Here is a 26,656-nt window from a genome sequence, read left to right on the forward strand (position 1 = left end):
GTTGATGCCAGAGATCAACGGACTTAGTTTAGGGGTCATGACTCAGATACCTAATGATCAAGGTCATGTTTCGACCGACTTGCAAATTACAGCGGTGTCTGAGGTGTTTGTTGTGCTGACTAGACAATTGGCAGGATTTTGGACTTTTTGTGTCATTAGTTGAGGAGAGTATCTATTATTGGCCGTAAGTAAGATTGATACTGGACATTGGACATCCATTGCAGGTGCAGAAGGGCGCTTTGAGGCTGAGAGTGCGGGCGTCGATCGGCGAGTTGCGTCGAAGTCTGGGGAGTTGGAAACATTGCTGGTCGAGATACGGAGTAGTTAGGCGAGGCGACTCGATAGATTGCTTAGCTAAGTCTGGTCGTTATGACAACTTTTGAGGCCTGAAGACTATGGAAGAAGTTGGTGTTCAAGAGACAGATAAATCCATCATGTGTTACGAACCAAGGCAACAGACAATTCTCCGTGGAGTATATGACGGCTATTTAAAGCTCGTGTCTAGCAATTTATATTCCGACGGCTCCCCACGCACCAAGAACCGAGACTACTAATAGAACGTAGTTTAACCTTTCAGCGTTACTTTAGATGCTCAAAGTCTCAGACTGAGAGGACTCGCCTGCAGCACTCTTCATCCTAAATATTGTTGATGATTTCAGTGAGATTATCCGACATTGATTTAGCCTAATAAGCCGATCCCGCGACTCCGCGAACTCCATCCAGATTTTTGACAATTTAACCGCGCGAGAAAAAGCCACCTATCGTAGGGTAAATAAGTGTCGTCAAGGGGGCGGCCATGGTGCTGCTTGCGACTGTTGCGGGTATTTTGATTGCGGGGTAGCAATTGAACCCCTCCACTGACTGACTTACGTATATGAAGCTCAAGCTCCGGCGGAACACTGCAACTCTCCTTCAACAATCGACCATCTTACCTTGTCTTCCGCGCCGCTTTATTCCAACAAAAGAGAGAATAAGAAAAAAGAAAGCAAAATGGGCGACCACACATCCGTCAAGTTCCTCAACCTCGCCGCCATCATCCAGGAATTCAACGTGGATGGGCAGAACATCGTCCAGGGATTCACGAAGAAGGAACACTATGAGGCGCACAACAAGCCCTGGTTCGGTGCGACGATTGGCCGCGTTGCGAACCGTATCAAGGGCGGTGTCATCAGCAACCTCAACGGTCGCGAGTATAAGCTCGAGACGAACAATGGCGCGAATGCGCTGCATGGTGGGAGTCAGGGATTCGGAAGACTGGAGTTTGACGGGCCGACGGTTGTGAAGCGCGATGGGAGGACCGCGTTGAAGTATACTCTTTTGAGTCCTGATGGCGACCAGGGGTATCCTGGCGCTGTGGAACTGAGGGTTTACTACGTTGTTAGTGAGGTGGTGGAGGACGGAATCCCGCGGTCGATCTTAGATATCGAGTATGAGGCTGAGCTTGTCGGAGGTGACGTTGAGGAGACTGTTGTCAATATCACAAACCACAGGTATGTCTTTTTTTCCACCTTTCATGACAAAGGCAATGCTAACAAGCAGCTGCGCAGCTACTTCAACCTCAGCGGCAGCCCCAGCGCCGCAGAAGGAACCATCGCGAAGCTCGCAACACGAGACTACCTCCCCCTTGACAACGGCATCCCTCTTGGCCCAATTGAGCAGCACCCAATCGACACGACGCAGCCCTTCGAGTTCGGGCCCAACACCGCCTTCGACGACTGCTTCGTCATCGACCGCGACCAGACAGACGTGAAGATCGACACACGCAGCCGACCTCTGAAGCTGCTCGCCGAGTTCCGACACTCGGAATCCGGCATCAACTTGCAGGTATCCAGTACCGACCCGGCGTTCCAGTTCTACACGGGCGCGTTCATCGATGTGCCCGAGGCGGACGCGGAGAACCCTGCTCGCGGTCCGTTCTCCGGGTTCTGTATCGAGCCGAGTCGGTATGTCAACGCGATCAACGAGCCTGAGTGGCGACACACGGTGGTCCTGAAGAAAGGGGAGAAGTATGGAAGCAAGGTCCAGTACAAGGGCTGGAGGGATTAGCTGGATTGAAGCTTAGGCTGTGTGCTATGCTCGAGTTTTAGTGCAAAGTATGTTCAAGTGAAGTCTACCATACCTTGCAGTATCTCAGCCAGTACACTGTATGCTTGTAGTAGCACATATCGCCTAAGCTGCTAGGCGCTTGAGCTTCTCGTAGTTTCAAGCTGTGCCGTTTCTACCGACTTCATCAAAACCGAGGTTGGCTGCTGTCATGATCCGTTGACTCAGAGCGGGCCAGCTCCACCGCGAAAATTCTTTAGAGTCAGCATATCCACCCTCGATACAATCACTCATCTGAAACCGAATCAGGGTAGCCTCGGCCACATATGAAGTGGACACGGACATACAGTAACTCAGGTGCCAGCTACGTAATACGTATGTGGCACCGGTTCCTGAGCGCCAAGGCTTCTCGAAGCCCAGCAACCATTCTAGCCTCGGACGAAGTCGAGAATTGTAAAATACAAGTTCGGATCTCTCGCAGCCGGGATATCCCTGCTCGCAACATCTGTACGGTAATGTACGCATTACGGCGATCTCTCGGTGTCGCAGCTTCGGAACGGAGACATCGAGCATCCAGGGTCCGTCCATTTGTCGCCCAGCCTTGGTTGTGACTAGTCGCTGTTAGGCTGCGCTAGTCGAAGACTTGGCTGTTGGCAAACTGAGATGATCAGTTTCAGGCCCGGGAGTTGTTTCTTTGTCGAGCCAAGAGAAAGTTCTTGGCGATGCGTTTGCGATGGTTTCTCCGTTCAACGTTGTGAGATGGACGCTGGGGCAGTGACTTTGGCCGCCAAAGTGGGATTTGCGAGGCGCAAGGAACTCTGCACCTCCACAAGCTATTTCTCTTCGGTTGCCGTGATACCGCAGCCTAAATCGGACACAGGCATATGTCCGGCTTAAATCCTACCCGCGCAGGGATGCGTCAAGTTACTATGCCGTGATGAAGCTGTTGGCGTGCGGGGGTAGTTGACCGGCAGAGATAAAGGGGTGATCCAGCCACATCACAAGATCAGAAGATCAGGCAAGCAGCAAGCTCCAGCCTCCGGCGGATGAGGCATTAATACATCCGGAGAATATTGCCGCATTGCAGTTTGATTCCGATTGATTGTTAGGTTGTATTTGGAATCCTGATTCCGCATTGTTTGTTTATCCTGTTCTGCGTCTACCCCGCATCGAGTCCGACTCTTGAAGTCTTGGTTCTTGGATTTGATAACTTACAAGGAATCAAGCAAGGTAAGTCAGCCGAGATTGGCAGTGGCCTTGACATTTGCAGAGGAGACCGTCACATGCCTTGCTCCGCCATACAGAGAATCCAAGGACCTCCAACTTCCAAGTCTCTCATTGCTAGACAATCCGGTCTCCGTTTGCCCCAGTTCTGTCCCGATCATAACTCCGTCCCCACGGTCTCCAGAATGCATCATATCTCAGGCCTTGGCACCGAACGAAACGATGCTGCCTGCGAAAGCCCACGCAACCCCTGAGGCAGTGCAGCCGCCACGAGTCCCACGACTCCATATGCTTCATCAAGGTTCAAACAGCCAAACGGCCGTTTCACCCTCGCCCTGTTCGAGGCTGTGCATGCTCGTTCCCCCGTCCTAGTGGACTTCGTAGAGATACGGACCAATCTGTTGGCCTTCACTGCCAGAGAACGGCGCCTAGGTAGCGCCTAGAGTCCAGAGGTCTCGCGACGCTCTAGCCTGTCTTGTACTGACGTTGACAGCAGCTGGCGTCGCATCCCTGAGCTCAGATCACTCACCATACTCTCGCTACTCGTATTCGGGTTGCTCTTGGCGAGTCCCAGTGCCTCCAGACTTTTGCGCGACTGCTCGGTTTCGTATTCGCTACATGCGTCTTCGACCTGGGACCACGTCGTTTCCTTGTCCGTCGGGCGTGCCCCAGTCGTGGAGAACAAAGGAGCTGGCTTCCAAGTTTGGACTGGATAGTTATGCTCGTTACGTTATGCTTCTCGAATTTCTTGGCTTGTCTGTACCGTACGTGACGCGAGTGCTGTAAAGCGCATTTTGCGAATACTACCGAGGGTAAACAGTCTGATTGATCTATTGATACTCCTCTCTGCTTCCTACTTGATATTCTGTACTCTCTCCAAGTACTTCTTGTAATCGATATCTATACTCGACCTCGTGACATGTCAAAAGCCCAGCACCCCGGAACTTCCCGAGCGACCGCCGGCCAGCCCCTCCCCGCTTTAACGCGGGGAGTCTGAGGAAGAGTCACAATTTCTCCTCCCCGTCTTCTCCCCTCGTTGATCCCTAGAAATCATATCGCAACAACTGAAAAAGATGGCCTCATCGCACGGCGACCCCCGGCACCTCCTCCCGACCTCCTACAAGCGACTCATCTCCGAATGGCTTGAGGAGGACTGCCCCAGCTTCGACTATGGCGGCTTCGTCGTCGGCGAGTCGGAGGGTGAGGCGAAACTACTTGGGAAGAGCGAGGTATGCTCCAACTACTTGCTTTGCTTTTCAGCGCTGCGTAGTGAGTGGTTGCGAACGGAATGGCTGATTGGTGTGCGAATGACCAGGGTATAATCGCCGGCGTCCCCTTCTTCGACGAGGTATTCTCGCAACTCGGATGCTCGTACGTCCCCTCACTCATCTTCTCCCCAAAACACAATACTAACAAGCCATCACAAACAGAGTCGAATGGCACCACCCCGAAGGCGCTCCCCTTCCCCCTTCCCAAAAAACCCACGTCGCAACCGTCCGCGGCCCAGTTCGCAAAATCCTCCTCGGCGAGCGCGTCGCCCTAAACATCCTCGCGCGGTGCTCCGGAATCGCATCCAAGACCTCAAAACTAAACTCCATCCTCCGCTCGCACGGCTGGAAGGGTACGCTCGCGGGGACGCGCAAGACGACGCCGGGGTTCCGCGTCGTCGAGAAATATGGGATCCTCGTTGGGGGTGCGGATCCGCATCGTCATGATTTGAGTAGTATGACTATGCTCAAGGATAACCATGTTTGGGCGTGTGCGAATAATGCGGCGGGGGCTGCGGGGGAGGGGGAGCGGAAGGCGTTGGAGGAGGGGGATATTGCTGCGGCGATTCCGAAGGCTGTTGCGGCGGCGAAGGCTGTTGGGGGGTTTTCTACCAAAGTTGAAGTTGAGGTTAGGAGTGTCGAGGAGGCGAATGCGGCGATTGGGGCTGGCGCGGATGTGGTTATGCTGGATAACTTTACGCCCGAGGGGGTGCGTGAGGCTGCGAGGGGGTTGAAGGAGCAGTGGGCTGGAAAGGCGGCGTTTTTGATTGAGGTAAGTGGAGGGTTGAATGAGGAGAATGCGGCCGGGTATGCGTGTGAGGATGTGGATATCTTGTCGACGAGCTCCATCCACCAGGGCGTTGGGATTGTAGATTTCTCATTGAAGGTTTCCCTACGGGGGTAGAAGGACTTTGCCCCATGGATAGATTAGAGAACAAAAGACGACTGTACACTACTTGTAAGTCAAGTTGAAATGATCATCACCCTCGTTATGAATGCGCGTAAAAGTAAGTAGAGTAGGTACATCATTCGGCATCAGCATTAACCATTAAGGTATCCGGGGTATATAGGCAGGAAGAATAGAGAAGTCCAAATCCAACACCGGCTCGCTAAAGATGCATAAGAATAGACGATTGAAGAACAGGAGACAAGAGAGAAGAGAAGAGAAGCGAAGAAGGAAATCAAACTTCGATATCGACCGTGATGCCCTCCCCCTCGCTTGAACTATGGTCATCGTGATGAGTTCGATAACCCTCGTCACCAGTTGTAAGATCAGACCCCGGTTCATGACCGCCATCATCGGTGGACGTCTCGGTCGAAACGCCCTTGCGGACGCGCTGTCGCTCTAGCTGTGCGCGGAGTCTCTTGTTCTCAGCGTCACGCTCCTCAAGGCGTCTGCGGGCACCGTTGCGGTCGAGCAGACGTGCTTCGCGTTCGGCTTTGAGCCGCTTCTCGAGCTCATGGAGACGCTTGATCCAAACTTCCTGGTTGCCGGGGTCGCCGGATTTGTGTCTGGGGTGGGCCATGGGTCCGGTTTTTTCAACTAGTGTTGTCGCTGAGGAGATGTGCGAGGCTTGGGGGATGCCAGACCGTGCGACAGCTTTGGATGGTTCAATGGCAGAGTGAGCGCGAACCAAAGGACCGCGATCAGCATCGATAGTCGAGTTACGAGGAGACCCTGTCCCATCCACGACAACTCCACTGCGACTGCGCGAGTGCGACTGGAGGAGGTTGAGTTCGGCCTTCAATAGACGGTTTTCGCCGCGCAGCTTGGATATCTCGGGGGACATTCCGGTCTGATTTCGTGTCTGGAGCTGAGCGCGCATGTTGATTGCTGATTCCTCCAGTCGGTCGAGCTTCTTTATCCGTAAGCTAAAGGCGTGCTCAAGAGTCTGGTACTGCTTCGTCAGGCCTCGTTCCACATCCTTAATGCGGCCCTTAAAGCCTGATAGCACGTTCTCCAGAGTCTTGACCGCCAGAAGAAGATTGCGGCTAAATCCTGGCCAGAACAAGATGTTGCCAATGACCTCTTGACTAGGTAGGTTGCCATTGATCAAGCTGTTTGAGTGCGCCCAGTCCGGCCCACACATAGTGGATAGCCGCTTCCAGATCGTCAACAGCATTGCATTCCGCTCATTGAGCTGCTCCCGGAACTGCTGCTCAAGGCCGCCGAAGCGCTTGCGGTCTTGACTGCGCGCGCTTTCGAGTTCAGAGATGCGAGAGTTGTTTTGTGAGATGGTCCGGGAAGCCTGGTGGTGGGATCTGAGGGCCTGCTCGAAGGATTGCTTATCTGCACGGCGAGCTTGCCGCTCGCGGTCAAGAAGCTCAGACAGTTTCCTAGACTCCAAGCCATGACTTTCGAGCAGCGCGTCGCGGTTCCGTAGAAGCGACTCCTTCTCATCTAGCGTGGACCGCGTGCTTTCCAACTCCAGTGCAGTGCTCTCCAGCTCCTTCTGCAACTTCATAATGTTGGAGATCAAGCTGGACCGGCTGCCTGTAAGATCGCCGAGAGTTTCACGAAGGTTGTTCTCCAGGTCTGTGAGCCGTTCCTTCCAAGTGGCCGTTTCAATCTCCTGCGCCGAGAGGCTCTTCTTCAGCCTGCGAACATCTTCCTTGGCCGCAGATGCCTCACGGTTCAGCTCGTTCATAATTCGCTGCACCTCTTGCTTCTCCTTGCTGCCAACGACTTCGCGTTGATGCCTCTCCTCGGCGAGGCGCTCCTCCAACTCTCGTGTCTTTTCGCGTTCGCTGTGCAGGCTCACCTGGTAAGTCTTGAGCTCTGATTCCAGGTCGCCAATCTTGATCTTGTCGCCGTCTTGCTCCTCCCGTAGGAATGCAATTTCGTTATGGCTCGACTCTATCTGGACTGTGAGACGTTGCACCTTGGCATTTGCCTCATATAGGCTCTTCTCTAGCGATTCCATCTCATGGTTGCATTCTTCCAGCTCCTGCTGCACGGCCTTGTACCGTTGCAGGTTATTCTGCGCATCTTCCTCAAGCCTAATAATACCTTCACCCGCCGATCGCATCTCTGCCTGGAGCGCTCTGAGATTCTCGTCCTGAGTCCGCAGCTCTTCAGTTAATTGTTGGCAATCTTCGATCTTCTGCTCTAGCTCGTCTCCCATAGCGTCAAGTTCTTCCTGTGCTTCAGCTCTCAGGTCTTGGAATGCTGCGTCCCGCTCGTCAGCCATCTGCAACGCCTGGTCCCGTTCCTGTTGTAGGCTCTGAATTTCCTCATTAGCTTGATCAACATCAGCCTGGTAAGCCTTGTCCATAGCTTCTAGATCTTTCTCAAGAGCGTCAAGTTGTTGTCGGATCGCTTGATTCTCGAGCTTCAACGTGGACACCTGGTCACGCAGCTGCCCGTTCCGAACTTCTAGGTCTTCCCGTTCCGCATCATCAATCGGAGACTGTCCCGTGCGGTCGCTGGTCCGTGAAGAAGATCGCCCGTGAGCTCTGGAAGCGGATCGATCGAGGATGCTGTCACCAGCAATGGATCGCTCGCGGCGTTGACCGAGTTTGAGCTCCTCGATTTCCTGGTACAGTCGTTCCTTTTCTCTATTTCGCGACGTCAGCATTGAAGTCTGGGCACTGACTTCTTTGCGGAGCTCTGCGTTCTCCTGTTTCAGCAGCTCCAGTTCCATTACAAGTGTGGAACTGGAAGAACTGCCGGTGCCAGTATGGCGATGGAATTCCTTGTCAGAAGCGGCAGAATAGGACACCATGGAATTCCCACGGTCACGTTGTCCTGGTCTTAATGGGGCTACAGGAGCCATGGCGAAGCTCATCTCGCTCTTGACACGCATAAGTTCTTCCCGTAGCCTCTTGTTCTCATCATCGGCTTGTTCGCGAGCAGCAGTTTCAGCCTCGAGCATATCCTTCCACATATCCTATAGCACATGAGTAAGAGGTAGGCGATGCCATCGGGTTCACTTACTCTTTCCTCCCTAGCCCCGGAATCCGACCCAATTGGTCTGCCCTCGCTGAGGGATTTGACCATCTCTGCTAGTCTTCGTTTCTCGCTTTCCCGTGCCATACTCTCCGACCTCATCCGCTCGATCTCAAGTTCATAGATCTCCACTCGCTCCCGTAAGAAGAGTAGTTCTTCATCCTGAGCGGAACCTCGGTCGTCTTCATCAGAGCCCTCGGGGTCATGATTGAGCATGGATTCCTTATCTGACTGTTGGTCCTTCACCTGCTTTTCTAAATCGCGAATCTTCCGCTTCAAACCCTGGTTCTCTTTCTGCAGCTTCAACTTGTCGGATTTGAGCTCAACATTTTCAGATATCATCTCCTTGATACCCTCTTCGGAACGTCGGTTGAGCGCTTCATTCAGAAAGTGGATCCGCATTTTCAGGTCAAAGTTCTCCTTTGATAGACGATCTATCGTGCTGCTTTGCTCTTTCAGGGTCATGGAACGGCCGCTCCGTGTGAATCCTGGAGTCATGCCAGCTCGTTTCTCAGGCGACATCCCATGGTCCTCACGGAATTGTTTAACGAATGCACTTGGAACCTGAACGTCTTTGACCCTTTCTGCAATGACTGTATCCGTTGGAAAGCCCTGGTCGCGCGGCGCTGCTTTTGGGGTCATCGGCCCATTATCCTCCGCAGCTTCTGGTTGTGGAGCATCTTCTTCGTCCAACGTCTGAAGGCCGCTGTCTGTAGTCCCACTCATCGTTCGCTTCTCAATGACGTTGTCGTCGCTATACCCTGAAATTCCTGATGCCATGCTTCCTAAACTGACTGATCTGGCGAGGTTGTTACGTCGCGATCCGACATTCAGGTCTGAGTTTTCCGGTACCGCGCCGCCTGACTGCAGGGCGTAGTCGGCACCCACTGTAGCATCGCTATTTGTGATTTCGGTTGCACCGCTCGCCGCGGAGGAGTAGGAGAGTCGTTGTGAGGATTGGCGGCTGGTGAGGTATTTGGGGCGACTACTTCTTCGGCTGCTTGCACGAGATGCAGTATCTAGGTCGGGGGCGGCGCCTTCACTGCTGAACAGCCGGGGATGCGTAATGGAAGGGTTGCGGAAATCCTGGCTCGCTGACCGTAGCGATTGATTTGCGCTTTGTGCTGACTGGTCGACAGAGTAGTCTTGGGAGAATTGACTGATCTCATCGGCGCTCTCGGGCAACAAGGATTGATCCCGACTCGCTTCATCGAGCATGAGTGATTGATTTCGACTGTCTATCCGTGCGGCTGCCGCAGCCGCAGGCGACGACGGCATTGCCTCGAGCATCGTGGTGTGATCTTCTTCATAGGGTTCTGTTGAGGCGATTGAATCTGCGATTGTGGACTCCAAGTTAAGCGTGCTATCTTCGGGTCCTAGGCTAGGACTGTGCGGGATGGGGACGCCCTCATTCGTCGATGCAAGGTCATGACTCGACTCCTCTTGTGCCGCCCATGAAGGCTCTGTAAAAACCGGCACGGGCCCATGCTCATTCTCATGCTCACTTTCATGCGCTTGTTCAAGTTCAGAGTCATGCTCATGCCCCTGCTCATTTTGTCCCGCCATACCAACCACATATGTATCGTCCACACCGGTAGGGCGATTCGCGGCAGCGACTTCGATTGTTGAGGGCTCCGGTAAGAAGCTGGACTCCACGTCCGCCAGTCTCCTCCTCATTTCGGCCTCTTCGAGGAAGGTCTGATTCTCCGTGCGCTCATGGTCGCGATCGCTATGCTCTTCGAGACTACTGTCATCATGATCGGGCAAGGGAGGTAAAAGGTCAAAACTAGGATCATTGTCGTCGCGGTCGTGCTCTTCAAGGGCGGTCGCGGCAGTTTCGTTGGTCATGCTGATTGTTGTGTTTGGGGTCGGCACCCGCTGCGACTGCGTATCCTCAAAGGGTACCAGCATGTAATCCAATGGATCGCAGAATTCTTCGTCGAAAGTCGTTAGGTCTGCATCTGAGTATATTGTACCGGAATACGAAAAGAATGAAGTGCGCCTTGCTTTGTGCGAAACCTCGTCGACCGCGTTATCGTCGATCGCGTTGCGAGACGTTTGGGCCGCGGGAGCCGTCGACATGGTGACGGAGAAAGCACCGCTTGGACAGCCTATCTATCTAGTCTTGAAACAGTTAGCCTGGCTTTTTCTGATCTCTCCACATTTTGAAGGGTTGGACTGGTGCGAATGCCTGAATGGGCGAGACGGTTGCTTGTCTTATCCACTTGGCGGCCAGCACGGGATAGCGCTTATTGGCGAGGGGCAGGCTAGTGCAACGGCTTGTTGATGCTGAGAAGGCCAAGAGAGGAATGGACTCACAACAATGAAGACAGGAGAGGGCGAGTTAGGGTCGAGGTAAGTGGGAGTTGTTTGTTGTTGTTATTTTTGTTGTTGCGACTTTCAGGCACGGCTGCCGATTTCTCATCCACAAAATCTGCTCCACGACTGCACTCGCCTCTCGCTTGTGCTGCAGACTTGTCAAGTTGATACGTACACAAGTCCACATGATCAATAGGAGATTCATATAGATTGCATATGAATTGCGTCTAATTATACAAATCACAATTTTATCTGGTTCACAATTGAACAGTCATCATACCTCTTATTATCAACATATCTCGTCAGAGCCTAAAAAGATACAAAGGAAAGGCGAGAGATAAATCAGCTCTAGAGAAAAAGACAACGCCTAGAATCGTAAGGGAGCGCTCCGGTGTCAGAAGCACATGAAGGGTATAGTACAATAAAGGTCATGTCTAAGCGGGCCCATATAAGAGGGAAAGAAGGAGAAAAACATGAAGAAAATCGTCCGTAAATCACGACTCCGAAGGTTGATTGTACTCTTCGCGAGCCGCGTATATTTTGTTCTTCGCGTCAATTGCGTTTTGCAGGGAGTCGATGTAGGTGCGGAATTTGACAATCTCGCGCAACAGATATGACGACTTGCGCTCCCAGTTGGCCATCGCTTTCCCGGCGTTCGGATGGCGTGGCGAGAATGCGAGAACCATCGCGGATCGGAGTTCATTGTGTCGTTGCAACTCGGCCTCGACGTTCTTCACATATGTTTGCAAGCCCTTCAGTTGATCGGCTTCTGGGAGGTTGGCGGCCATCATGCTTTGTTGTGGCGGTGACCAATCGCTGATGTGCACACGGTCAGCCGGGAGTTTAGGCCGGACGACTTGCTGATCGATGGAACTCCTAATTGAGCTCTGTATGCTGGGCCTTGCGCCAGACGAGGATGGAGGTGATCGATTGACCTCAGGGTTGATCAATGCGCTGTTAATGATCGCATCGCTCCAACCATATTCAATGTTACTAATACCGCCAATGAGAGGCTCCTTTGATAGCCTGGCACTCCAGTAGTTCGCGCTGGAAACGAACTCGCGAACGATCTCAGGTGTACCAGCTTGGAAGAGATGCACTGCACCAGTGGGGAGACTCAACGCCCAGACATGGGGGCGAGATTTCGAGTAACCAGGAGGCGGAAGGGCACTGGCAATGGATTGGCGTAAAAGGAACTTCCAAATTTCTTCGGCATTCTCAGTCCAATTGCCACCTCCCACTACAACGCCTCCTGGATGGCGTTGCTTGGATTTTTGCCGCATGGACTTGGATGGCTTGAAGGAGAAAAGACGCATCCAACCTTGTTGAATGACAGCAAAGCATTCATTCCAGTTCCGATCCTTCGCACGTTTGTCGACCGAGTCCAGGTGATGCTTGTGTTTCAAGCTGCCTTCCTTCGCCCAGGGCGCTCCAGCGAGTTCTAGGGTCTCGTCTTCGAGAAGTTGGCCGGTCCTCTCATAATCCTCAGTGCTAGCAATGGAATGTGCAGAGTCCTCACGGATAATAGCCTGGCTAAGAGCATTCGCGAACCCAATAGACTGTTGATAGTCTGCATGGGGATAACCCGACCCAAAGGAGTCGACAGACGCTGATGTAAATTTACCCAGAGAATATTTGCTCCAGGTACTCGAGCCAGATGGACTCCACAAGGATGACTGGTCATCAAGGCTTGTGCGGCTAGATCCCATTGTCGAAGGAGGATACAACCTAGCGCGGGAACGAGGTTTAGAAGACCAGCGCGCCGTACCATAGCGCGAGTCTGCCGAACGGCCTCGAGGGAAAATGTCGGAACCACTCTTGCTGACAGTACTGGGGCTTCTGCGAAGACCATGCGGCGCCGGGCCAAGCATCGCGCTGGATGCCGTCCGCGGGGCTTCTCTTTCCGGCTGAGCGCCATGTAGCGGGAGTCTCTGCTTCTGAATGGAGCTGTAAAAATCTCGGAGAACTGTCTCGACCTGCTGCTCCCATGCTTTGGCAGTACCAGAGAAAGGGGTATTGACCAGTGGGCCAACCTCATTGTCAGCATCGCAGGTCATCTTTGAAGATAAGTCCTGTCGAGACAGTCGATTTGCCAACTTGCCTGGGATGTTTGTGGATTTGTCTGGCTTGTCCGGATTAGTATTATGAGATTTGGACTCGTCAGTGGGGAATGTTGCTGATCGAGAAGACGGTAGTCCAAAATCGGCGTTGGAAGCTTTTGCCTTGTTTCCAAATTCGTCTGGGGCTGCATCAACAGCCACGCGCTGGATTGTGGGCATCGTGTTGCGAACAAATTGAGCTTTCGTCATCTTTTGCTCGATATCTGCGAGGTGCAGATCGGTATTTAAGAGCAGAAGAGAATAACAGATCGTGTGAACGACATCTATTTGCGTCAGTTATCACCGTGAGAGAGAGATAGGAAAGCGAAATCGACTCACCTGATGCCTTGAAACCATGACGAGGGTTACATTGACACCATCTTGTTGAGAAAGCATCTAGAACGCGATCGACCTGCTGGGTCTCTCCTTTCAGTACCAACCGCATGCATAGGCTACGGAGGGCAGCAAGGATATTCATGTTAGACCAATCGAACAAGTCCATATAGGCCGCCCGGATGTTGACACGGTCAGGGCTACCAAGCCAGGCGGCTGCTGGCAAGTTGCCCACAAACTCATCTTGTCCATCGTATAGCTTCTGTGCTTGTTGTTTGTCTTCACTGCTGGGCGATTCTGCGGAATGGTCTTCAGCGGCCTCCTTGTTGCCTTCTGCTGCGTTCCACTCGGCGCCTTGTGGTACGATAGGGGTATTGGCTGCAGTTTGGTAGTTGGAAGCTTCGGATACCGAGGCTCGAGGAGAGTCTCTGCCTATGACTGGAGTAGACAACTTGCTGGGCGCATCGGAATCATCATTCCAGATAGTCGTATCATACATGTCCTTGTCTTTCGATTCTGCTGTTGGGGAGGTAGCCGGCTTCTCTTCGGGGGTTTCGATGACGAGCGAGGAGGATATTTGGGAGGTCCGTTCGGCAACAGGAGATAAGGAAGTAGGGCGCATATTCTCTATGGCTGCTAATGTATTTCGCGACGAATCAACGTCTTGTTGTGCTTCCACCGTCTTTACGTCGCCTTCATCAGCGTCCACGCCTTCTCTGATTCCAACACGGTCCTGTCGGCGACGGGCGAGCGGGGTAGAGTCCGAATCGTTCGGTTTGACAATAGAATCATCGTCGCCGCTGCTGGCTCCCAAAAATGAGGTGTCATGTGCATGATTCGTCGAACTTGCAGGATAAAGAGTATATTTAGCCTTCGGTCCATTCACAAGGTTCACGGAATTGCTTTTCGCCTTCCGTGGTACGTCGTCCGGTTTCTTATTATCAGGGTCATTTGCCGCAGTACTCCAGTCAGAGGATTCAGTGGAATAATCGACAGCTGGCGTGCTGTTATTGGGAGTAGCGTCTGCCAAGTAAGGGTTCATAACCTTCCGCAAGCTGCTTACGGGGCTAGGTTCCGGTTTCATCAGTCCCCCAGGTTTAAGGTTCTGGGGAAGAGTAATTGGAGGCGGGACATTCTCCGCCACCGACTTCTTCCGCCGGCGGAAGAAAGACGATTTCTTGTTCACCACTTGTGCACCCTCACGAGGTGGATGGGTGCCGCCTGCAGTGAGCTTCTGTGGTTGTTGTTGTTGTTGTCGTCGTACTTTCATACTGGGACTCACTCCGTTTGCATCCCTGGTCTCGGCGTCTTTTGAGGTTGCGGTATCAGATGGGCTACTCTCGGACGGCATAGCAGCTGGGCTTTTTGAAGATCCGAAAACCCGGCGAAAGAAACCTGGACGTTCCTTGACAGGGGTCGGCTCGGGAGGCGGGATGGGGAAGGCGGGCTTGTTAAATGAGATTGTTGGGCTCGGGGCAGGCGGGTCCAGAGACGCCGAAATATTAGGGGGAGCTTCGAGGTCCGAGTCGGTCATCAGCGCGAATTCATGGTCGCGAGACCTAATGGCTGCGGTGCCAAGATTTTCGGGGCGAGATTTTCTGGTCTGAGTAGTTCGCGAGGACTTAACGCTATTCCTTCGGGATACCACTGGCGTGCGCGATGACTGGGCCTTGAGACCAAAATCCGCCTGGGAAACTGTTTGGTATTTCCTTGGGCCAGCAGGAACGCTGGGGGTAGGCGCCGCATCCAATCCATCATACGCAAGTGGATCGTAGTCAGGGGTCGAACCAGAAAATGTCATAAATGGCTTCCTCGTCCCGAGATCAAAGCTTGCCGACCGTCTGTCACTCGTCAGCTCGGCCTGACGTTTCGAAATGGGAGGTCCGAAATCCAGATTGGAACTCGTGCTTCCCTTGCTACTTTTCCTACCAGCGCGGGTAGCAGGGGCAGTAGCAGTTGTTCGGTAATCAAAAGGTTGGCCGCGAGAGCCCGTGCCATCTCGACTCCGAGCGCTCTCATATCGTCGGAGACCAGACTGATAGTTCGAACTACTATTACTCCGGCGTTCCCTCGCTTGTTGTGCGGCGTACCGGCTAGCACCTTCATCATAACCATATTCCACGTCCGACGACAAAGATGAAGAGAAGGTATGACCACGGTACCTGCGTTGCGAAATGGAATCCTGAGAGGTGTGGGTAAATCGATCGTTTTCGAAGGCAGAATTGAACAGCCGGTAGTCATCTAGGACCGAGTTGCCAGACGAGAACTGATCTAGGGAGAGGAGCATGTTATCGACTATCGAAGTGCGAGCGGCATGATTCGGGGATAATGACAAGTCATGGGGATCGCGCTCATCCCCAGATTCATAGCTGTCGTTTGCATCCGCGGGGTTGTAATCGTCGAGGAAAGTCTCGCGCACCGACGGTCGAGGGTTACGTCCTCGCTTGATTTTGTAGCTAGAAGGTCCCGGGGGTGTTCGGGGAGGGGAATTGGTGGCGTCTCGGTCGGCATGCTGGGAGGTCGCTCGGACACTGCCAGATCGCATTGTTCGACTCATGGCTAGTGAGGATTATAACGTGGTAAACCGCGGCATTGAACACGGAAAAGAAATGTGCTTTTCCGAGAGGGGTTTGTCCGTCGCCAGGACTTGGACAGTATATGCGGTGTTCAGGGTCAAGGTTGGGTTATAGTCCGGTTTCAAGACAAGGTCGTCTTCAAGGGCGCAGTCTTTGTATCACCTGGGCATGATGTGAGGGGGCGCGAGGGAAGGTCCACGATGCACCGCAGTGTAATGCGCAAGGGGGAGCTGCTCGAGGCTACCACAGCAGACGGAACGTGGGCAAGGTTGAAATCAATTGGTCGTCACTTTCCTTTTTCTGTGCTTGAAAGTGCCTTTTTGGTGGTCAGCAGTCAAAGCAAAAAAGGTCACAGCCGCAACAAAGAGTGGAAGGACGGAAGACGAACCAGGGAAGGGCTTGTCAACCGGTCAGGAACCAGGAACCGGAGGGCTGCGACCACGGGAGAACGGGCGGTTCCGCCAGGAACAGGTGGTGTCAGAGCGAAAAGTCTCAACGAGTGGAATGTGGGAACTATTCAACTAAATAAAAGAAGCGATCGTGATGATGACGAGATCATAGAGGGTGAGGGTGGAGAGAAGAGCGATGGGGATTCGAGGTGGATATTTGCAGGATGTCTGATGGACTTTCTCAAACGGAGTCAGTCCAGGTACGAACTTCGAAGAGGAGTCTGGTCACTGTGGTCAGGGCAGATTGACCCGACGTGCATAAGAATTAATATAAATGTTGAAAGAAGTGGTCGATTCCCGGATGGAAATCCAATGCAAGAGACGATAGTTCCTACTAGCGTCTTGACCAGCTGGCACAGCTAGACCATCCCCGGCTTAGACCCTCGCCGGTCAGGGGCAAAGGCACGCTTGGCGGCTTCTGGCGACTTCAAAGAATGCATCGTCTGGCGCTCAGTGTTCGAGAATCTGCATGGCTACGGTTGGAGATTCCCGGCTTGTTTCATCAGGGAAATTTAACCTGTGATATCGCAGCTCCAAGAGGACGGCAGACACGGAGAATTGCCGTCGAGTTCCAGTCATGCAACCTGACAGCTGGAGTCTGGCCATCGGTGCCCACCGTTTATCGACGTGTCTTAGCCTCAACTTTTTAGCTTCCTCCATTCAGCTTTCGGAGATCCTCGATCACTCAGGGTCAGTCGATGCCCGACCCAGTGCTCACTATCGTCACCAGTCGGGCCATCAAGATCTATCGAGTGCTAAATCCTTCGTCCGCCTGGCGAGGAGATGTGCCAACGCCGCGCTGTTACCAGCAAGCATGAAGGAGGAATCTGGGGAACCAAGATCCGTCTCGTTATCCTTTTCTCCCCTCAATCCCAGCAGCCTGCAGGACACCACCATTGGGATGGATCAACCGGAGAGATCACACATTGTATGTACAGGCTGCAGGAGATACACCTTTGTCTCATACTATTCAAAGCATGCAAATTGCTACGTCAAACATATGGCACCTCGGAAATTCGCTCATCAAACTTTCAAGGATCCTTCCATCTCTGCGTCCTCCATAGATACGTTGTACTCCGTAGACAATGGATGCACAAGTCCTATGTGCACAAATTATTATGCTTACGGATCGGTGTAATAATAATCCGATCACCAACTGGCGGATGACATAACCAACTCTAACAACAGACAACCACCTAGGCCACTCTATACAGACAATACTCTCTCCAATTGTTACGTCCTGTTGTGCATGATATCCTTCTTTTTTGAAACTTAGCCACGGCTGCCACGAGATGAACCCGCACATATCCGTCCCCCGTCAACATGGCAGCTCTCCCAACTTCGGCGGCATGCCCGCAAACCGCGGGTCGAGTATACGGATGCCGCGTTTCTTCAAGAGGTACCACTAGTCTGGAGCTATTCAGGGGCCTTGCTGACTTTTCTTGGTGCAGAATGTTCAAGTTCCCGCAGATGGACTTTGAGATGGCCATCTGGGAGATGACGTCGCTTCTAATCGCGCCAAAGAAGGTATTCAAGTCAATATACTACCATGTAAGCTTTCCCCTCAAGGCCCGAAGTGCGATAGGCAGCTGCTAACAGAAGCTTGAATAGAAACGTGAGTCCCTATAATGACAACAGTCCTCCTCTTCTCCAGCGAACTCCAAACCAACCGGAACTATAGAAACGAAAAACACATGGCACCGCCCCGATCCATCCTTCACATACCTCCTCTCGTTCTTCCTCCTCCTCACAGCCCTCGCCTGGGGTCTCGCATACGCCCCGTCATTCGGCTCAATTGTCCGCCTCTCCCTCCTCTTCATTTTTCTCCACTTCCTCGGCTCCTCCCTGCTCGTATCGACAATAGGCTACTTTGTCGTCGGCCGCCTGTTCGGCCCCAACGGTGCTGCAGCATCCATCACAGGTCTACGCATCCGCGGCCGCCGACGCGGTGCAGCACAGGGCCTCTTCACGCAACCCGGCGAGAAGGATCAATTAGAATTCGGCTACTGCTTTGACGTACGCTTTCTCCATTTCCAAGTTGCTCCGCGCGCATCCTTTATCAAACTAACAAACCCTTGACAACGAACAGGTCTCCAACCGCGCCTTCTTCCCCCTCTACCTCCACCTCTACGTCGTGCAATTCCTCCTCCTCCCCCTCTTAACCCGCAGCCCAAGTAACTTCCTCGCAACCTTCCTGGGCAACACGCTCTACCTCTCCGCATTAATTTATTACACATACATCACCTTTCTCGGGTACAACGCGCTCCCGTTCCTACATAACACGGAACTTCTGCTCCTTCCGATTCTCGTCTTCGCCATTCTGTGGCTTGTTTCTCTTATTGCTGGTTGGGGCATTGTCATGCATGGTCGGAGCGTGGTGGGGTTATTTTGGGGTGTATAAACTGATTCCAAGATTTCGTTTTGACTTGCGACTTCTGCTTGTTCTGTTCTTATGCCTTGCTATTCGCTACGTTTGTGCGTATAGCTTATATGTTTCTGATGCTATTATAGGCGCTGGTGCATTGGCTGTGAAAAGGGTTTCTTTGTTTTCCGCTTCTATTTTCTTATTTTCTCCGTTTTATGTGGTTGACTTCGAGCAGGGTATATCAGGTGCATGGTATAGTATTGCAGAGTTGAAAGATACAGCAATTGAATCTCACCTAAATACTTTGGAAAGTAATAACAACGGTCACGGATGGAGTCCCCAGACATTCAAGAGACTCGTCAAGCTCCAGACGAATATGAAGACGGGTAAAGGTGAGTCATGATACCAATATGAGGAGAATATACAGCTGGTACTCATGCACAGTTGAGAGAGAAGCTAAAATCCGCTCGCGTTCTTGGCCAGATACCCAACCTATGTACCACATATAGCCAAAAGGCCAACAACCAAGCACACACATCCAGCCCTAGATAGCAAAAAAACCAAGCAATGAGCCGAAATATTATCTATTTCTTCCCCTTCTTCTTGGTCGGGCCTTTGGCAAGCTTCTTCTCGCGCTCTTCCGCCCTCTGCCTCGCAAGCTCCGCCTTCTCCTCCTTCTCAGCCTCCTTCCTCAGCCGCTCTGCCGCTCTCCGCTCCTTAACAAGAGCGAGCCGCGCCAGATCCGCCCTCGCCTCGTCTGTCTTCCCCTCCGCATGAAGCTTCATATACCGCTCCCTCGCCTGCTGCGCCTCAATCGCCTCCCGCTCCCGGCGAGACAGCTGTGCCTCTCCACCAGCAGCAGCACCCACAGCCTCCTCCTCCTCATCATCGCCATCGCGAGCCTTCGTCTGCGACCTCGACTTGGACGTATGATTCGGGTTGGCAGGAAGATCCTCATCATCCGAGTCCCCTAATCCATTCCGATTCGGCGCGATATCGTCATCCTCCGAGTCGCTAGGCGGGAGATCGCCCGGCTGCGCGGGACCCTGGTTCCTGCGTGCGGCCGCAGCGGCCTTTTTGGCTTTTGCGAGCGCGCGCCGTTCCTCGCGGGTGAGTTCTTGTGTTGCTGATCCTTCGGGGATCGTGCCGATGTTGCGAGGGACAGCGCTGCTGCTACTGCTGGGGCCGGCTTCGTCTTCTTCGCTGGAGGCTTCTTCGGAGTCTTCTTCTTCTTCAGAGGAGGTGGGGATGTCGTCGTCGGGTTCCTAAAGGGGTTTTGTGGTTAAGCGCCGGTCTCGAATTTCTCCTGTAAAGAGGGAGTGAGGGGAAGGAGAGACGCACCCGCCACAAACCAACAGCATTTCCATCCTTATCAACGGGTTGTACGTCGCGGCTGAAGCGCTTTCCACCTGGCACAAGCGTTTCCATTAGCGATCGACCTTTCTGTTTTCCCGGACGTGCTATGAGCTCAAGAGAAAACGTACCTCCGCGACTAGGCTTCGAAAACTTTCCTCCACGACCGCGAGGCGCCATGGTCTCTATGTGCTTCCTTTTCTAGTTCTTGTAAGGAATGTCGGAGTTCTCTCGAGCAGGAAAACGCGCTAATTGTCGAGTCGAAATGGATCCGTAGGGAAGAAAATCGCTCCGAGGAGAACGAAAGGCTAGATCGATAGAAGAAATCTATAGCTCAGCCTATATTTTGTCTAGATGGATAAAAAATCCTGTTAGCTTTGTTGCTGTCGGCGTCAAATAAAGACCAGCAAGCGGAGCATGAGCATGTGTCCGTCTGCCTGTTTTGTTGGAGGGGTAAGTAAAGTGGGGTGAAAAGGCCGGACTTGCCTGCTTCTTGGTGCAGTCAGTGTCTGGACAAAAGCTGGTTGTTCCGACAGTGACAGTGAGGATAAAGACAGTGGCGTTGATAATATCCAAGAAGATTGAAGAACTGGTTCAAGTGATAAACTTCGCAAAAGTGATTTGGTGCTGTCAGTTGGCGGTGTCGTCAAGGTTGAGGCGGGGAAAAGTACTCCAGTTTATTTACAGTACCGCATCCGCTATTCTTACTGATGGCCTGGCGATCAATCATGAGAAACCTATTACTACGGTATGATCCTCAGGGAAACACCGCATCGGATTATAATTAGGATATACTCAGTCAAGCAGATATCATGCAATATGCGTTTCCGCTCAACGCCGGAAATGCTCTTCGAATAATGCAGCAATGCCAAAAAAGAAACTCATGCACGGGCCCATACAAGGCCAATCTTAGCCACCCGCGCCGCTACCAAGAACATCGTTCCCGCAAGAATCACACTCCCCATGAACATCTGCGCGTACAGGTAATCACCGTCCCCGCGCTGAACCAGAGCTCCAGCAATGGGGGACCCGATGAGGGCCGCGATGCCAACGACGCTCATCACCATGCCCATTCGCGCGCCCATTTTCTTCAGATCCGTCGTCAGCGTGCTCAGTGTTGCCGGGAAGAGAGATTGAATGCCGGCTGCGGCCAGACCGTAGAAGGCGCTGAAGGCGTAGACGCTCCTCAAATTGTGGACTGCTGCCCAGGTGAAGGCGATAAGTCCGGTCGAAAAACTGAATGGGATCAGCATGTTCAGCGGGCCGGTGGATCGGTCGGCCATAAGGTTCGGGATGAGTCGGCCGAGGAGGCCAATGCCGTTCATTAGTAGGAGGACGTCGATTGATGTAGATGAGGGTACGCCGATAATGTCGCGGCTGAAGCTGCCGATGTAAAAGAACCCGATGTACAGGCCCCAGAAATTCAGGAACATGCCGATGGCGAAGAACAAGTAAGATGGTTCCTTGAAGGCACTCCATTCGACGATTGGTCCACTTCGGCGCGGTGGAAGACGCTGTCTCAGGAAGACCAGGCAGGGGGTTAGGGTTGCCAAGGAGATGAAACCCAGTGTCCTCATAGTCCATCCATACCCCACGCGCGGCAGCAGGCGCATGACGACAGCAGGGAAGACCAAGCCACCAGTTGCAGACCCGGAGGCCACAATTCCAATGGCGAGGGACCGATTCTTGCTAAAGTATGTTGGTGTGAGTGCGATTGTGGGGCAAAACATGAGGCCGCATCCGATTCCCTGTCCAACGCCTTGCGCGAGGAAAAGTTGCCAGTACTGAGTGCAGAGAGAGGTCATAAAAATGCAGAATAAGAGCAGAGTGGCTCCTAGCGTCAGAATGAGCTTGAAGTAGCCAGCATCCGTGGCACGGCCGGAGAACGTGCCAATGAAGAAAAGCAGGAAGATCTGAATGCTTCCCACCCAGGAGATATCTGATGGAGACCGGCCCAAAGACTCGGTGTAGTACGTCTGGAACACACCGAAGCTGTTGATGTAACCCCATGTGTTGAAGATGACAAAGTGTGCCATGAGCACCTGCGACCACGCCAGGAAGCCCCCGTCTGGAGGCGGGCCTATATCTTTGCCTGACTCTCTGGTGCGCACGATTGATAGCGTTCTAGCTGCTAACGCGCCAACGTGGCTCACATTCGTAGATGTCTTCGCGAGGTCCTTAATTTGCTCAAACCCTTCGTCGCCAGCGGAGTCTCTGAGGGATTGAACATCGTCACTCGAGCTGTCATCTTCCGGTACAGAGGTGCGATCTTTTTCATTAACCCCAGGTTCTGTATAGCCCGGGTGACTCTCAATATGCTTCTCCGCCGTCATTCTGGGGTAAGTGCCGACTATTGCAGCAACGTTGTGAATGCGTCAAGTCGTCCCAAAAGGAAAGGGGATCAGATCAGACACTGAACGAGAGAGTCAGAGCGAAGACGCGAGGGCCGTCTTATCTGAATAAGCTGCAATTATATAACCGGCAAGATAAATTATGCCGTCCACCACAGTGTAAACGTTGAACAGTGTAAAGAGGGTTTCCCGTTCTAGCCGTCTTGGCTAGGAGAATTGATATAGAAGACTCAGGCTGTCAAGCTTCAGCACCGAAGAATTCAGACAGTCCCAGGTCGAATGTGTGAGTCAGAAGATTATCCGGTTCGCCTAGCTAAAGGTCCTGAATTGTCACAGCCAAGGCAACAGTGGGACTCGACGGAAACGCCTTCTTGCTCAAATCCCGAAGCAGAGAACGCGGGGATGCGGCGACTAAAAAAAAAAAAATTAGTAAAGCGAAACGAGCAGGACCCGAGTTGGAGAAAGTCAAGCTTGCCTCGCACAGAAGACCGAGTATGGGCTGGGAAGTCGGGACGGCACCGCTAGGGTGAAAATCCGCTAGTAATGGCCTTGTCGGCTCGATCTCCATTTTCTCTGATCTTTAAAGGGCGTGCGCGGTGGTTGGTGCATACTCCTCTAACAGTCATTATTCGCCCTGCTTGCGCAGGCGCAAATTGCTGCTGGAGCTCTTGAAATCGTTCCCGTTCATCCGCAGAGAAGAAGCTCCAGCCTGGGGCCGTGGATCTAGTCAAGGCCATCCACTGCCCCCAGGAGTGCTGCTCCCATTGTCACTATCACGAAACCATGGATAAGCATGAGAGGTGGGTTTTGCGCGAGAATGGGAAGCAAAAAAACGGTGCCACGTGAGCTGAAATTCTCCGACGCAAATATCCCCCGACAAACTCAAATTATCAGCCGTCTATGCTCTCTAAGAATATTTATCGACAACTCTATAAAACTCGTATATAATGTGGTGAGAAGAAAAGAACCTCCCTTGCCAGAACGCAATCAAAATTTATCTCTATCCCAGGTACTGACAGCAGGACATTAATACTCCGGAGTGGAAGAGCTGCTATTATTGAGCATCGTGATCGTCTCGATGACATCAGAAGGCTCCAGGAGGTGCCAGCCTGCCTCTGTTTGTTTCGAGCTTGCACCAACAGTGACCGTGTACACATGATCTGCCGGGAGATCAAATTTCTTCAAGGCACGGAACATATCTAAAAATGTTAGCTGCTTTAAGAAGATACGAAGCCAGAGAGCATACCTTCATCTGTAAAGTCATCTCCAGAGCAGAAAATGAACTCGGGGACCTTTCCCGGTCCAGTTCCATACGCGTCCACGAGTCTCTTTGCAATGAAGCCTTTGTTCACGAATCTCGGTCGGACCTCCAAGTTGGCCTTTCCAGCCATAACTTCAACGTCCCAGGTCTTGGATACGTCCTCTTCCAGCTTCTTTCGGCACTCTCGCGCCTGGAAGGCCCCATACTCAGGATCGGCTCGCCGGTAATGCCAAGTCAAAGCTACCTTTTTTCTTTCGATAAACGAGCCCTGTGTGCGCTCAGTGAAGTGTTGGTAGATTTCCATGACCTCCCTTTGCCACCCCATATCAGTCGTTTCAGCTAGATTCTGCCACGTGTCGGAGTGCGGCATCCGAATGAAACAACCATGCTCTGCGCTCAACCCCAATTCAGGAATATGACCCATCCATTCGTCCAAAAAGGCCTGGTCACGCCCGCTAATAATCCAGACCGCGTTTCGTGGATCGGCGGCCAAGCTTTTGAGCGATCGCAAAACACGATCCGATGGAATCGCAGATTGGGGGTCCTTGACAATCGGTGTGAGCGTGCCATCGTAGTCGAACATGAAAAGCCTCTTCCGAGATTTACGGTATTGCTTTAGCACCTTGATCCTATCAAGAGCCGGTGTTGCCACTGATTGATCGAACGAGGACAGATTGGTGAGCAGGCGAGAGATGAATTGTTTAGCCCAGGCCGAAACTGTATTTGTCGTGACATGTTTGTAAAGCTTCAAGTGCTGCTCCTTCTTCTCCTCCAACGATACTGTCAATGCTTTGTTTATCGTCTCTGCAACACCAATGGTGTCCCACGGATTGATATGGATTGCGCTTGACAGAGCTCCTGCTGTGCCGGAGAATTCAGAGAGAATAAGAGGACTATGGTTGTTTTGTTGGCAAATGATGTATTCCAGACTTGTCGTGTTCATGCCATCTCGAACCGTCGTAATCAGACCGACATCGGCTACCCGCAGTAGGGCAAAGTACTCGCTCTGAGATAGATATTGGGGGTAGTACTTGACGGGAGAGAAGCTTAACGATCCGAAGCGGCCGTTGATAGTAGAGACTAAGCCAGAGACCCGGCTTGCAATCTTGCTCTCCTCTTTTTCTTCCTCAAGACTGGTGGGGCTGGTGACTTGAATGAGCACAACCTTGTCGCGCCACTCAGGAAATCGTTCGAGGAACATCTCAAATGCCTGCAGCTTCTGGGCTACACCACGAGCACTGTCCAAACGATCACGGCCCACAATGATCTTCTTTCCTGCGTACAGCTCCCGCAGTGCTTCGACAGCCCGTTCGGTGTCTTCATTCTCGAAGGCCACCTTTTGTATTGCTTCAGCATCGATCCCAATAGGGAATACATCCACAGCAACATGCGCTCCATAGGCATCCACGCCAGCAGAGTTGGACTCGAATCCTAGAACACGGGTACAGCAGGATGAAAAGTGGCGAGAGTAGGAAAATGTCTGAAACCCGATCATGTTTGCTCCGAGAACGCCTGTCAGAACCTCCTTTCGCTTGGCGAGACACCGCATGAATTCACTGCTAGGGAACGGTGAGTGCAAGTAAAATCCAATGTGGACATTTGGGATATGCTGCCGCAATATGCTCGGCAACAAGAACAAGTGATAATCGTGTATCCAAACGATGTCCCCTTCCTTGTATTCTTGGATTATTCGCTCTGCGAAAAGCCGATTCAGCCGGACATAATCCGCCCACGCCTCGCGCTCGAATCTACCATCTGTGGGACCGTTCTGCTTATAATGTAGTAGAGCATATAGTTGCTTCTCAGCATATCGTCTCCACCTGCTCTGGTTTTCTAGGGGTACCGTTTCCTGCGGGGCTTCGGACTCCTCGGTGAGCCAAACGGGCACGATTTTCCCGTAGCGACTTGTACTCAATTGTCCCTCTAGCTTCTCCCGATCACTGGGGCTCACCGCAAAGGGCTCTGGGGCAGCGTTTTGGGGGTGTAGTTTGCTAGTATCAGGGACCAGAGGTGCTGATCCCATGTTTAGCGCACCCGCTGTGGCATCAATCGAGGTGCGTATCTTTGCATCAGGATTCGTCCGGAGTTGCTGTTGAGGCGAGACTGTTTCCTGTATGGGTTCCACTTCCCCAGTCCAACCAACAAGCGTGTGAGACCAACTTGACTGTTCAGAAGCTATATATGCAAATGAGTCAAATAAGGCGGAGGACCCGGGGCGAGGTTTCAGTTCCTTAAGATAGAGTTAGCAATCAGTACTCCGATCTGCAAATCTAGAATAAGACAACATACCCAGTCGCGACCTGGCTGGAAGTAAAGCCTGTACGGAATACAAAAGGTAGCGCTTATGATTCGACCCGTGAGGTTGAGGCTTGGATATTGCTTTTGGAGGTCGGCTTGTTGCATGGTGAGCACCTCCTTCAAACTCAGCCGACGCAGCAATTCACTGCTCGAATTCGCATGCTTCGCTGCTTGTGAGGGGTTGTGAGGCGTGGTGGTTCCGGAAGCAGATTCGGATCCTGCAGGAAGATGCTGGGGTGTATCTGGGGCCGAATCAAAGCCCAGTTCGCCCTGCCTTCCATTGGAGCCGGGAGCCCCTTGCTCTGAAGACATGGTGGATACGCGGGTCGATGAGTAGGTGCACCAAAAAGAATGTAATTACGGGCAATGGCGGAATGTCTCTGTAATTCACGACGGCTATTAGCGCTCCGTTCACCTCAACTATCATGCCAGTCAGTCATACCTGTTAAAATGGCTGTTTTCGGAGTAAACAGGGTCGAGGGCACGAATTGTCTGCAGAGTCAACCGGCTATGCCATGGAGAGCATACACAGCTGTCAAGAAGTGGGATTCGAGGAGGAAAGTCGTGATTGGGGGTTGGGCTTGAGGAGGTTAAGAAGGAGAGGGGCACGATAGCAGGCTATCGGAGGGGCGATGGGGCGGTGAGAAAGACAGGTTGAACGAAGCGATAGAGGAGAGATGTTCTCAACGAGCAAGAATGATGTTATATTTGCGATAGCTCGGACCTGAGATCCACTTCGCTGTCGGCTTCGACGCAAGTATCTAAGCA

General features: G+C 52.5%; 9 protein-coding genes across 9 annotated transcripts; 4 read left to right on the top strand and 5 right to left on the bottom strand.

Moving 5' to 3' along the window:
- Positions 1-772: 772 nt before the first annotated feature.
- On the top strand, positions 773-2,124 carry BJX68DRAFT_153433 (galactose mutarotase-like domain-containing protein). The gene is made up of 2 exons (XM_071036712.1): positions 773-1,490; positions 1,548-2,124. Exons 1-2 carry the CDS (start codon positions 991-993, stop codon positions 2,044-2,046), a joined length of 999 nt encoding a protein of 332 aa, XP_070895798.1. The 5' UTR covers positions 773-990; the 3' UTR covers positions 2,047-2,124.
- A 2,135-nt stretch (positions 2,125-4,259) lies between these two features.
- BJX68DRAFT_243664 (nicotinate-nucleotide diphosphorylase (carboxylating)) lies at positions 4,260-5,531 on the top strand. Its single transcript, XM_071041182.1, has 3 exons — positions 4,260-4,496; positions 4,583-4,638; positions 4,698-5,531. Exons 1-3 carry the CDS (start codon positions 4,341-4,343, stop codon positions 5,437-5,439), a joined length of 954 nt encoding a protein of 317 aa, XP_070895799.1. The 5' UTR covers positions 4,260-4,340; the 3' UTR covers positions 5,440-5,531.
- A 9-nt stretch (positions 5,532-5,540) lies between these two features.
- On the bottom strand, positions 5,541-10,541 carry BJX68DRAFT_153458 (putative anucleate primary sterigmata (ApsB)). Its single transcript, XM_071036713.1, has 2 exons — positions 8,473-10,541; positions 5,541-8,425 (listed from the first exon to the last, which is right to left on the bottom strand). Exons 1-2 carry the CDS (start codon positions 10,393-10,395, stop codon positions 5,717-5,719), a joined length of 4,632 nt encoding a protein of 1,543 aa, XP_070895800.1. The 5' UTR covers positions 10,396-10,541; the 3' UTR covers positions 5,541-5,716.
- A 756-nt stretch (positions 10,542-11,297) lies between these two features.
- BJX68DRAFT_257343 (Sec7 domain protein) lies at positions 11,298-15,792 on the bottom strand (the record flags this gene model as incomplete). Its single annotated transcript, XM_071043320.1, has 2 exons — positions 11,298-13,186; positions 13,242-15,792. The coding sequence occupies 2 exons, from the start codon at positions 15,790-15,792 to the stop codon at positions 11,298-11,300; spliced, it is 4,440 nt and encodes a 1,479-aa protein (XP_070895801.1).
- Positions 15,793-15,901: 109 nt separating this feature from the next.
- BJX68DRAFT_153524 (uncharacterized protein) lies at positions 15,902-16,730 on the top strand. The gene has a single exon (XM_071036714.1). The coding sequence runs from the start codon at positions 16,012-16,014 to the stop codon at positions 16,621-16,623; it is 612 nt and encodes a 203-aa protein (XP_070895802.1). The 5' UTR covers positions 15,902-16,011; the 3' UTR covers positions 16,624-16,730.
- A 728-nt stretch (positions 16,731-17,458) lies between these two features.
- BJX68DRAFT_153547 (unc-50 family protein) lies at positions 17,459-18,739 on the top strand. The gene is made up of 5 exons (XM_071036715.1): positions 17,459-17,659; positions 17,712-17,811; positions 17,872-17,875; positions 17,942-18,276; positions 18,350-18,739. Exons 1-5 carry the CDS (start codon positions 17,553-17,555, stop codon positions 18,659-18,661), a joined length of 858 nt encoding a protein of 285 aa, XP_070895803.1. The 5' UTR covers positions 17,459-17,552; the 3' UTR covers positions 18,662-18,739.
- A 379-nt stretch (positions 18,740-19,118) lies between these two features.
- Positions 19,119-20,582, bottom strand: BJX68DRAFT_153618 (PDGFA associated 1 family protein). Its single transcript, XM_071036717.1, has 4 exons — positions 20,465-20,582; positions 20,110-20,317; positions 19,967-20,034; positions 19,119-19,890 (listed from the first exon to the last, which is right to left on the bottom strand). The coding sequence occupies exons 2-4, from the start codon at positions 20,156-20,158 to the stop codon at positions 19,210-19,212; spliced, it is 798 nt and encodes a 265-aa protein (XP_070895804.1). The 5' UTR covers positions 20,159-20,317; positions 20,465-20,582; the 3' UTR covers positions 19,119-19,209.
- Positions 20,583-20,859: 277 nt separating this feature from the next.
- On the bottom strand, positions 20,860-23,066 carry BJX68DRAFT_257346 (putative MFS monocarboxylate transporter; the record flags this gene model as incomplete). Its single annotated transcript, XM_071043321.1, has 2 exons — positions 20,860-22,155; positions 22,941-23,066. 2 exons carry the CDS (start codon positions 23,064-23,066, stop codon positions 20,860-20,862), a joined length of 1,422 nt encoding a protein of 473 aa, XP_070895805.1.
- A 46-nt stretch (positions 23,067-23,112) lies between these two features.
- Positions 23,113-26,542, bottom strand: orlA (putative alpha,alpha-trehalose-phosphate synthase subunit Tps2). The gene is made up of 4 exons (XM_071036716.1): positions 26,331-26,542; positions 25,880-26,268; positions 23,576-25,820; positions 23,113-23,528 (listed from the first exon to the last, which is right to left on the bottom strand). Exons 2-4 carry the CDS (start codon positions 26,198-26,200, stop codon positions 23,356-23,358), a joined length of 2,739 nt encoding a protein of 912 aa, XP_070895806.1. The 5' UTR covers positions 26,201-26,268; positions 26,331-26,542; the 3' UTR covers positions 23,113-23,355.
- Between the last annotated feature and the right edge of the window lie 114 nt (positions 26,543-26,656).

This window comes from Aspergillus pseudodeflectus (genome assembly GCF_044049435.1).
Source record: "Aspergillus pseudodeflectus strain CBS 756.74 chromosome Unknown BJX68scaffold_44, whole genome shotgun sequence".
In the NCBI taxonomy this organism is placed as follows: domain Eukaryota; kingdom Fungi; phylum Ascomycota; class Eurotiomycetes; order Eurotiales; family Aspergillaceae; genus Aspergillus; species Aspergillus pseudodeflectus.

What these genes read in the sequence shown, in the direction of transcription:
- orlA (XM_071036716.1), bottom strand. Translation starts at nt 26,200, where the DNA reads ATGTCTTCAGAGCAAGGGGCTCCCGGCTCCAATGGAAGGCAGGGCGAA. An exon ending in TCCAGCCAGGTCGCGACTGG is followed by an intron (nt 25,821 to 25,879) that starts GTATGTTGTCTT and finishes CTCTATCTTAAG; the next exon opens with GAACTGAAACCTCGCCCCGG. An exon ending in AGATGACTTTACAGATGAAG is followed by an intron (nt 23,529 to 23,575) that starts GTATGCTCTCTG and finishes TAACATTTTTAG; the next exon opens with ATATGTTCCGTGCCTTGAAG.
- BJX68DRAFT_153618 (XM_071036717.1), bottom strand. Translation starts at nt 20,158, where the DNA reads ATGGCGCCTCGCGGTCGTGGAGGAAAGTTTTCGAAGCCTAGTCGCGGA. An exon ending in TTCGAAGCCTAGTCGCGGAG is followed by an intron (nt 20,035 to 20,109) that starts GTACGTTTTCTC and finishes CGCTTGTGCCAG; the next exon opens with GTGGAAAGCGCTTCAGCCGC. An exon ending in ATGCTGTTGGTTTGTGGCGG is followed by an intron (nt 19,891 to 19,966) that starts GTGCGTCTCTCC and finishes AAACCCCTTTAG; the next exon opens with GAACCCGACGACGACATCCC.
- BJX68DRAFT_153524 (XM_071036714.1), top strand. Translation starts at nt 16,012, where the DNA reads ATGCACCGCAGTGTAATGCGCAAGGGGGAGCTGCTCGAGGCTACCACA.
- BJX68DRAFT_153433 (XM_071036712.1), top strand. Translation starts at nt 991, where the DNA reads ATGGGCGACCACACATCCGTCAAGTTCCTCAACCTCGCCGCCATCATC. An exon ending in GTCAATATCACAAACCACAG is followed by an intron (nt 1,491 to 1,547) that starts GTATGTCTTTTT and finishes GCAGCTGCGCAG; the next exon opens with CTACTTCAACCTCAGCGGCA.
- BJX68DRAFT_153458 (XM_071036713.1), bottom strand. Translation starts at nt 10,395, where the DNA reads ATGCTGGTACCCTTTGAGGATACGCAGTCGCAGCGGGTGCCGACCCCA. An exon ending in CCGGGGCTAGGGAGGAAAGA is followed by an intron (nt 8,426 to 8,472) that starts GTAAGTGAACCC and finishes CATGTGCTATAG; the next exon opens with GATATGTGGAAGGATATGCT.
- BJX68DRAFT_153547 (XM_071036715.1), top strand. Translation starts at nt 17,553, where the DNA reads ATGAACCCGCACATATCCGTCCCCCGTCAACATGGCAGCTCTCCCAAC. An exon ending in ATGCCGCGTTTCTTCAAGAG is followed by an intron (nt 17,660 to 17,711) that starts GTACCACTAGTC and finishes TTCTTGGTGCAG; the next exon opens with AATGTTCAAGTTCCCGCAGA. An exon ending in AATTCGGCTACTGCTTTGAC is followed by an intron (nt 18,277 to 18,349) that starts GTACGCTTTCTC and finishes GACAACGAACAG; the next exon opens with GTCTCCAACCGCGCCTTCTT.
- BJX68DRAFT_243664 (XM_071041182.1), top strand. Translation starts at nt 4,341, where the DNA reads ATGGCCTCATCGCACGGCGACCCCCGGCACCTCCTCCCGACCTCCTAC. An exon ending in AACTACTTGGGAAGAGCGAG is followed by an intron (nt 4,497 to 4,582) that starts GTATGCTCCAAC and finishes GCGAATGACCAG; the next exon opens with GGTATAATCGCCGGCGTCCC. An exon ending in TTCTCGCAACTCGGATGCTC is followed by an intron (nt 4,639 to 4,697) that starts GTACGTCCCCTC and finishes CATCACAAACAG; the next exon opens with AGTCGAATGGCACCACCCCG.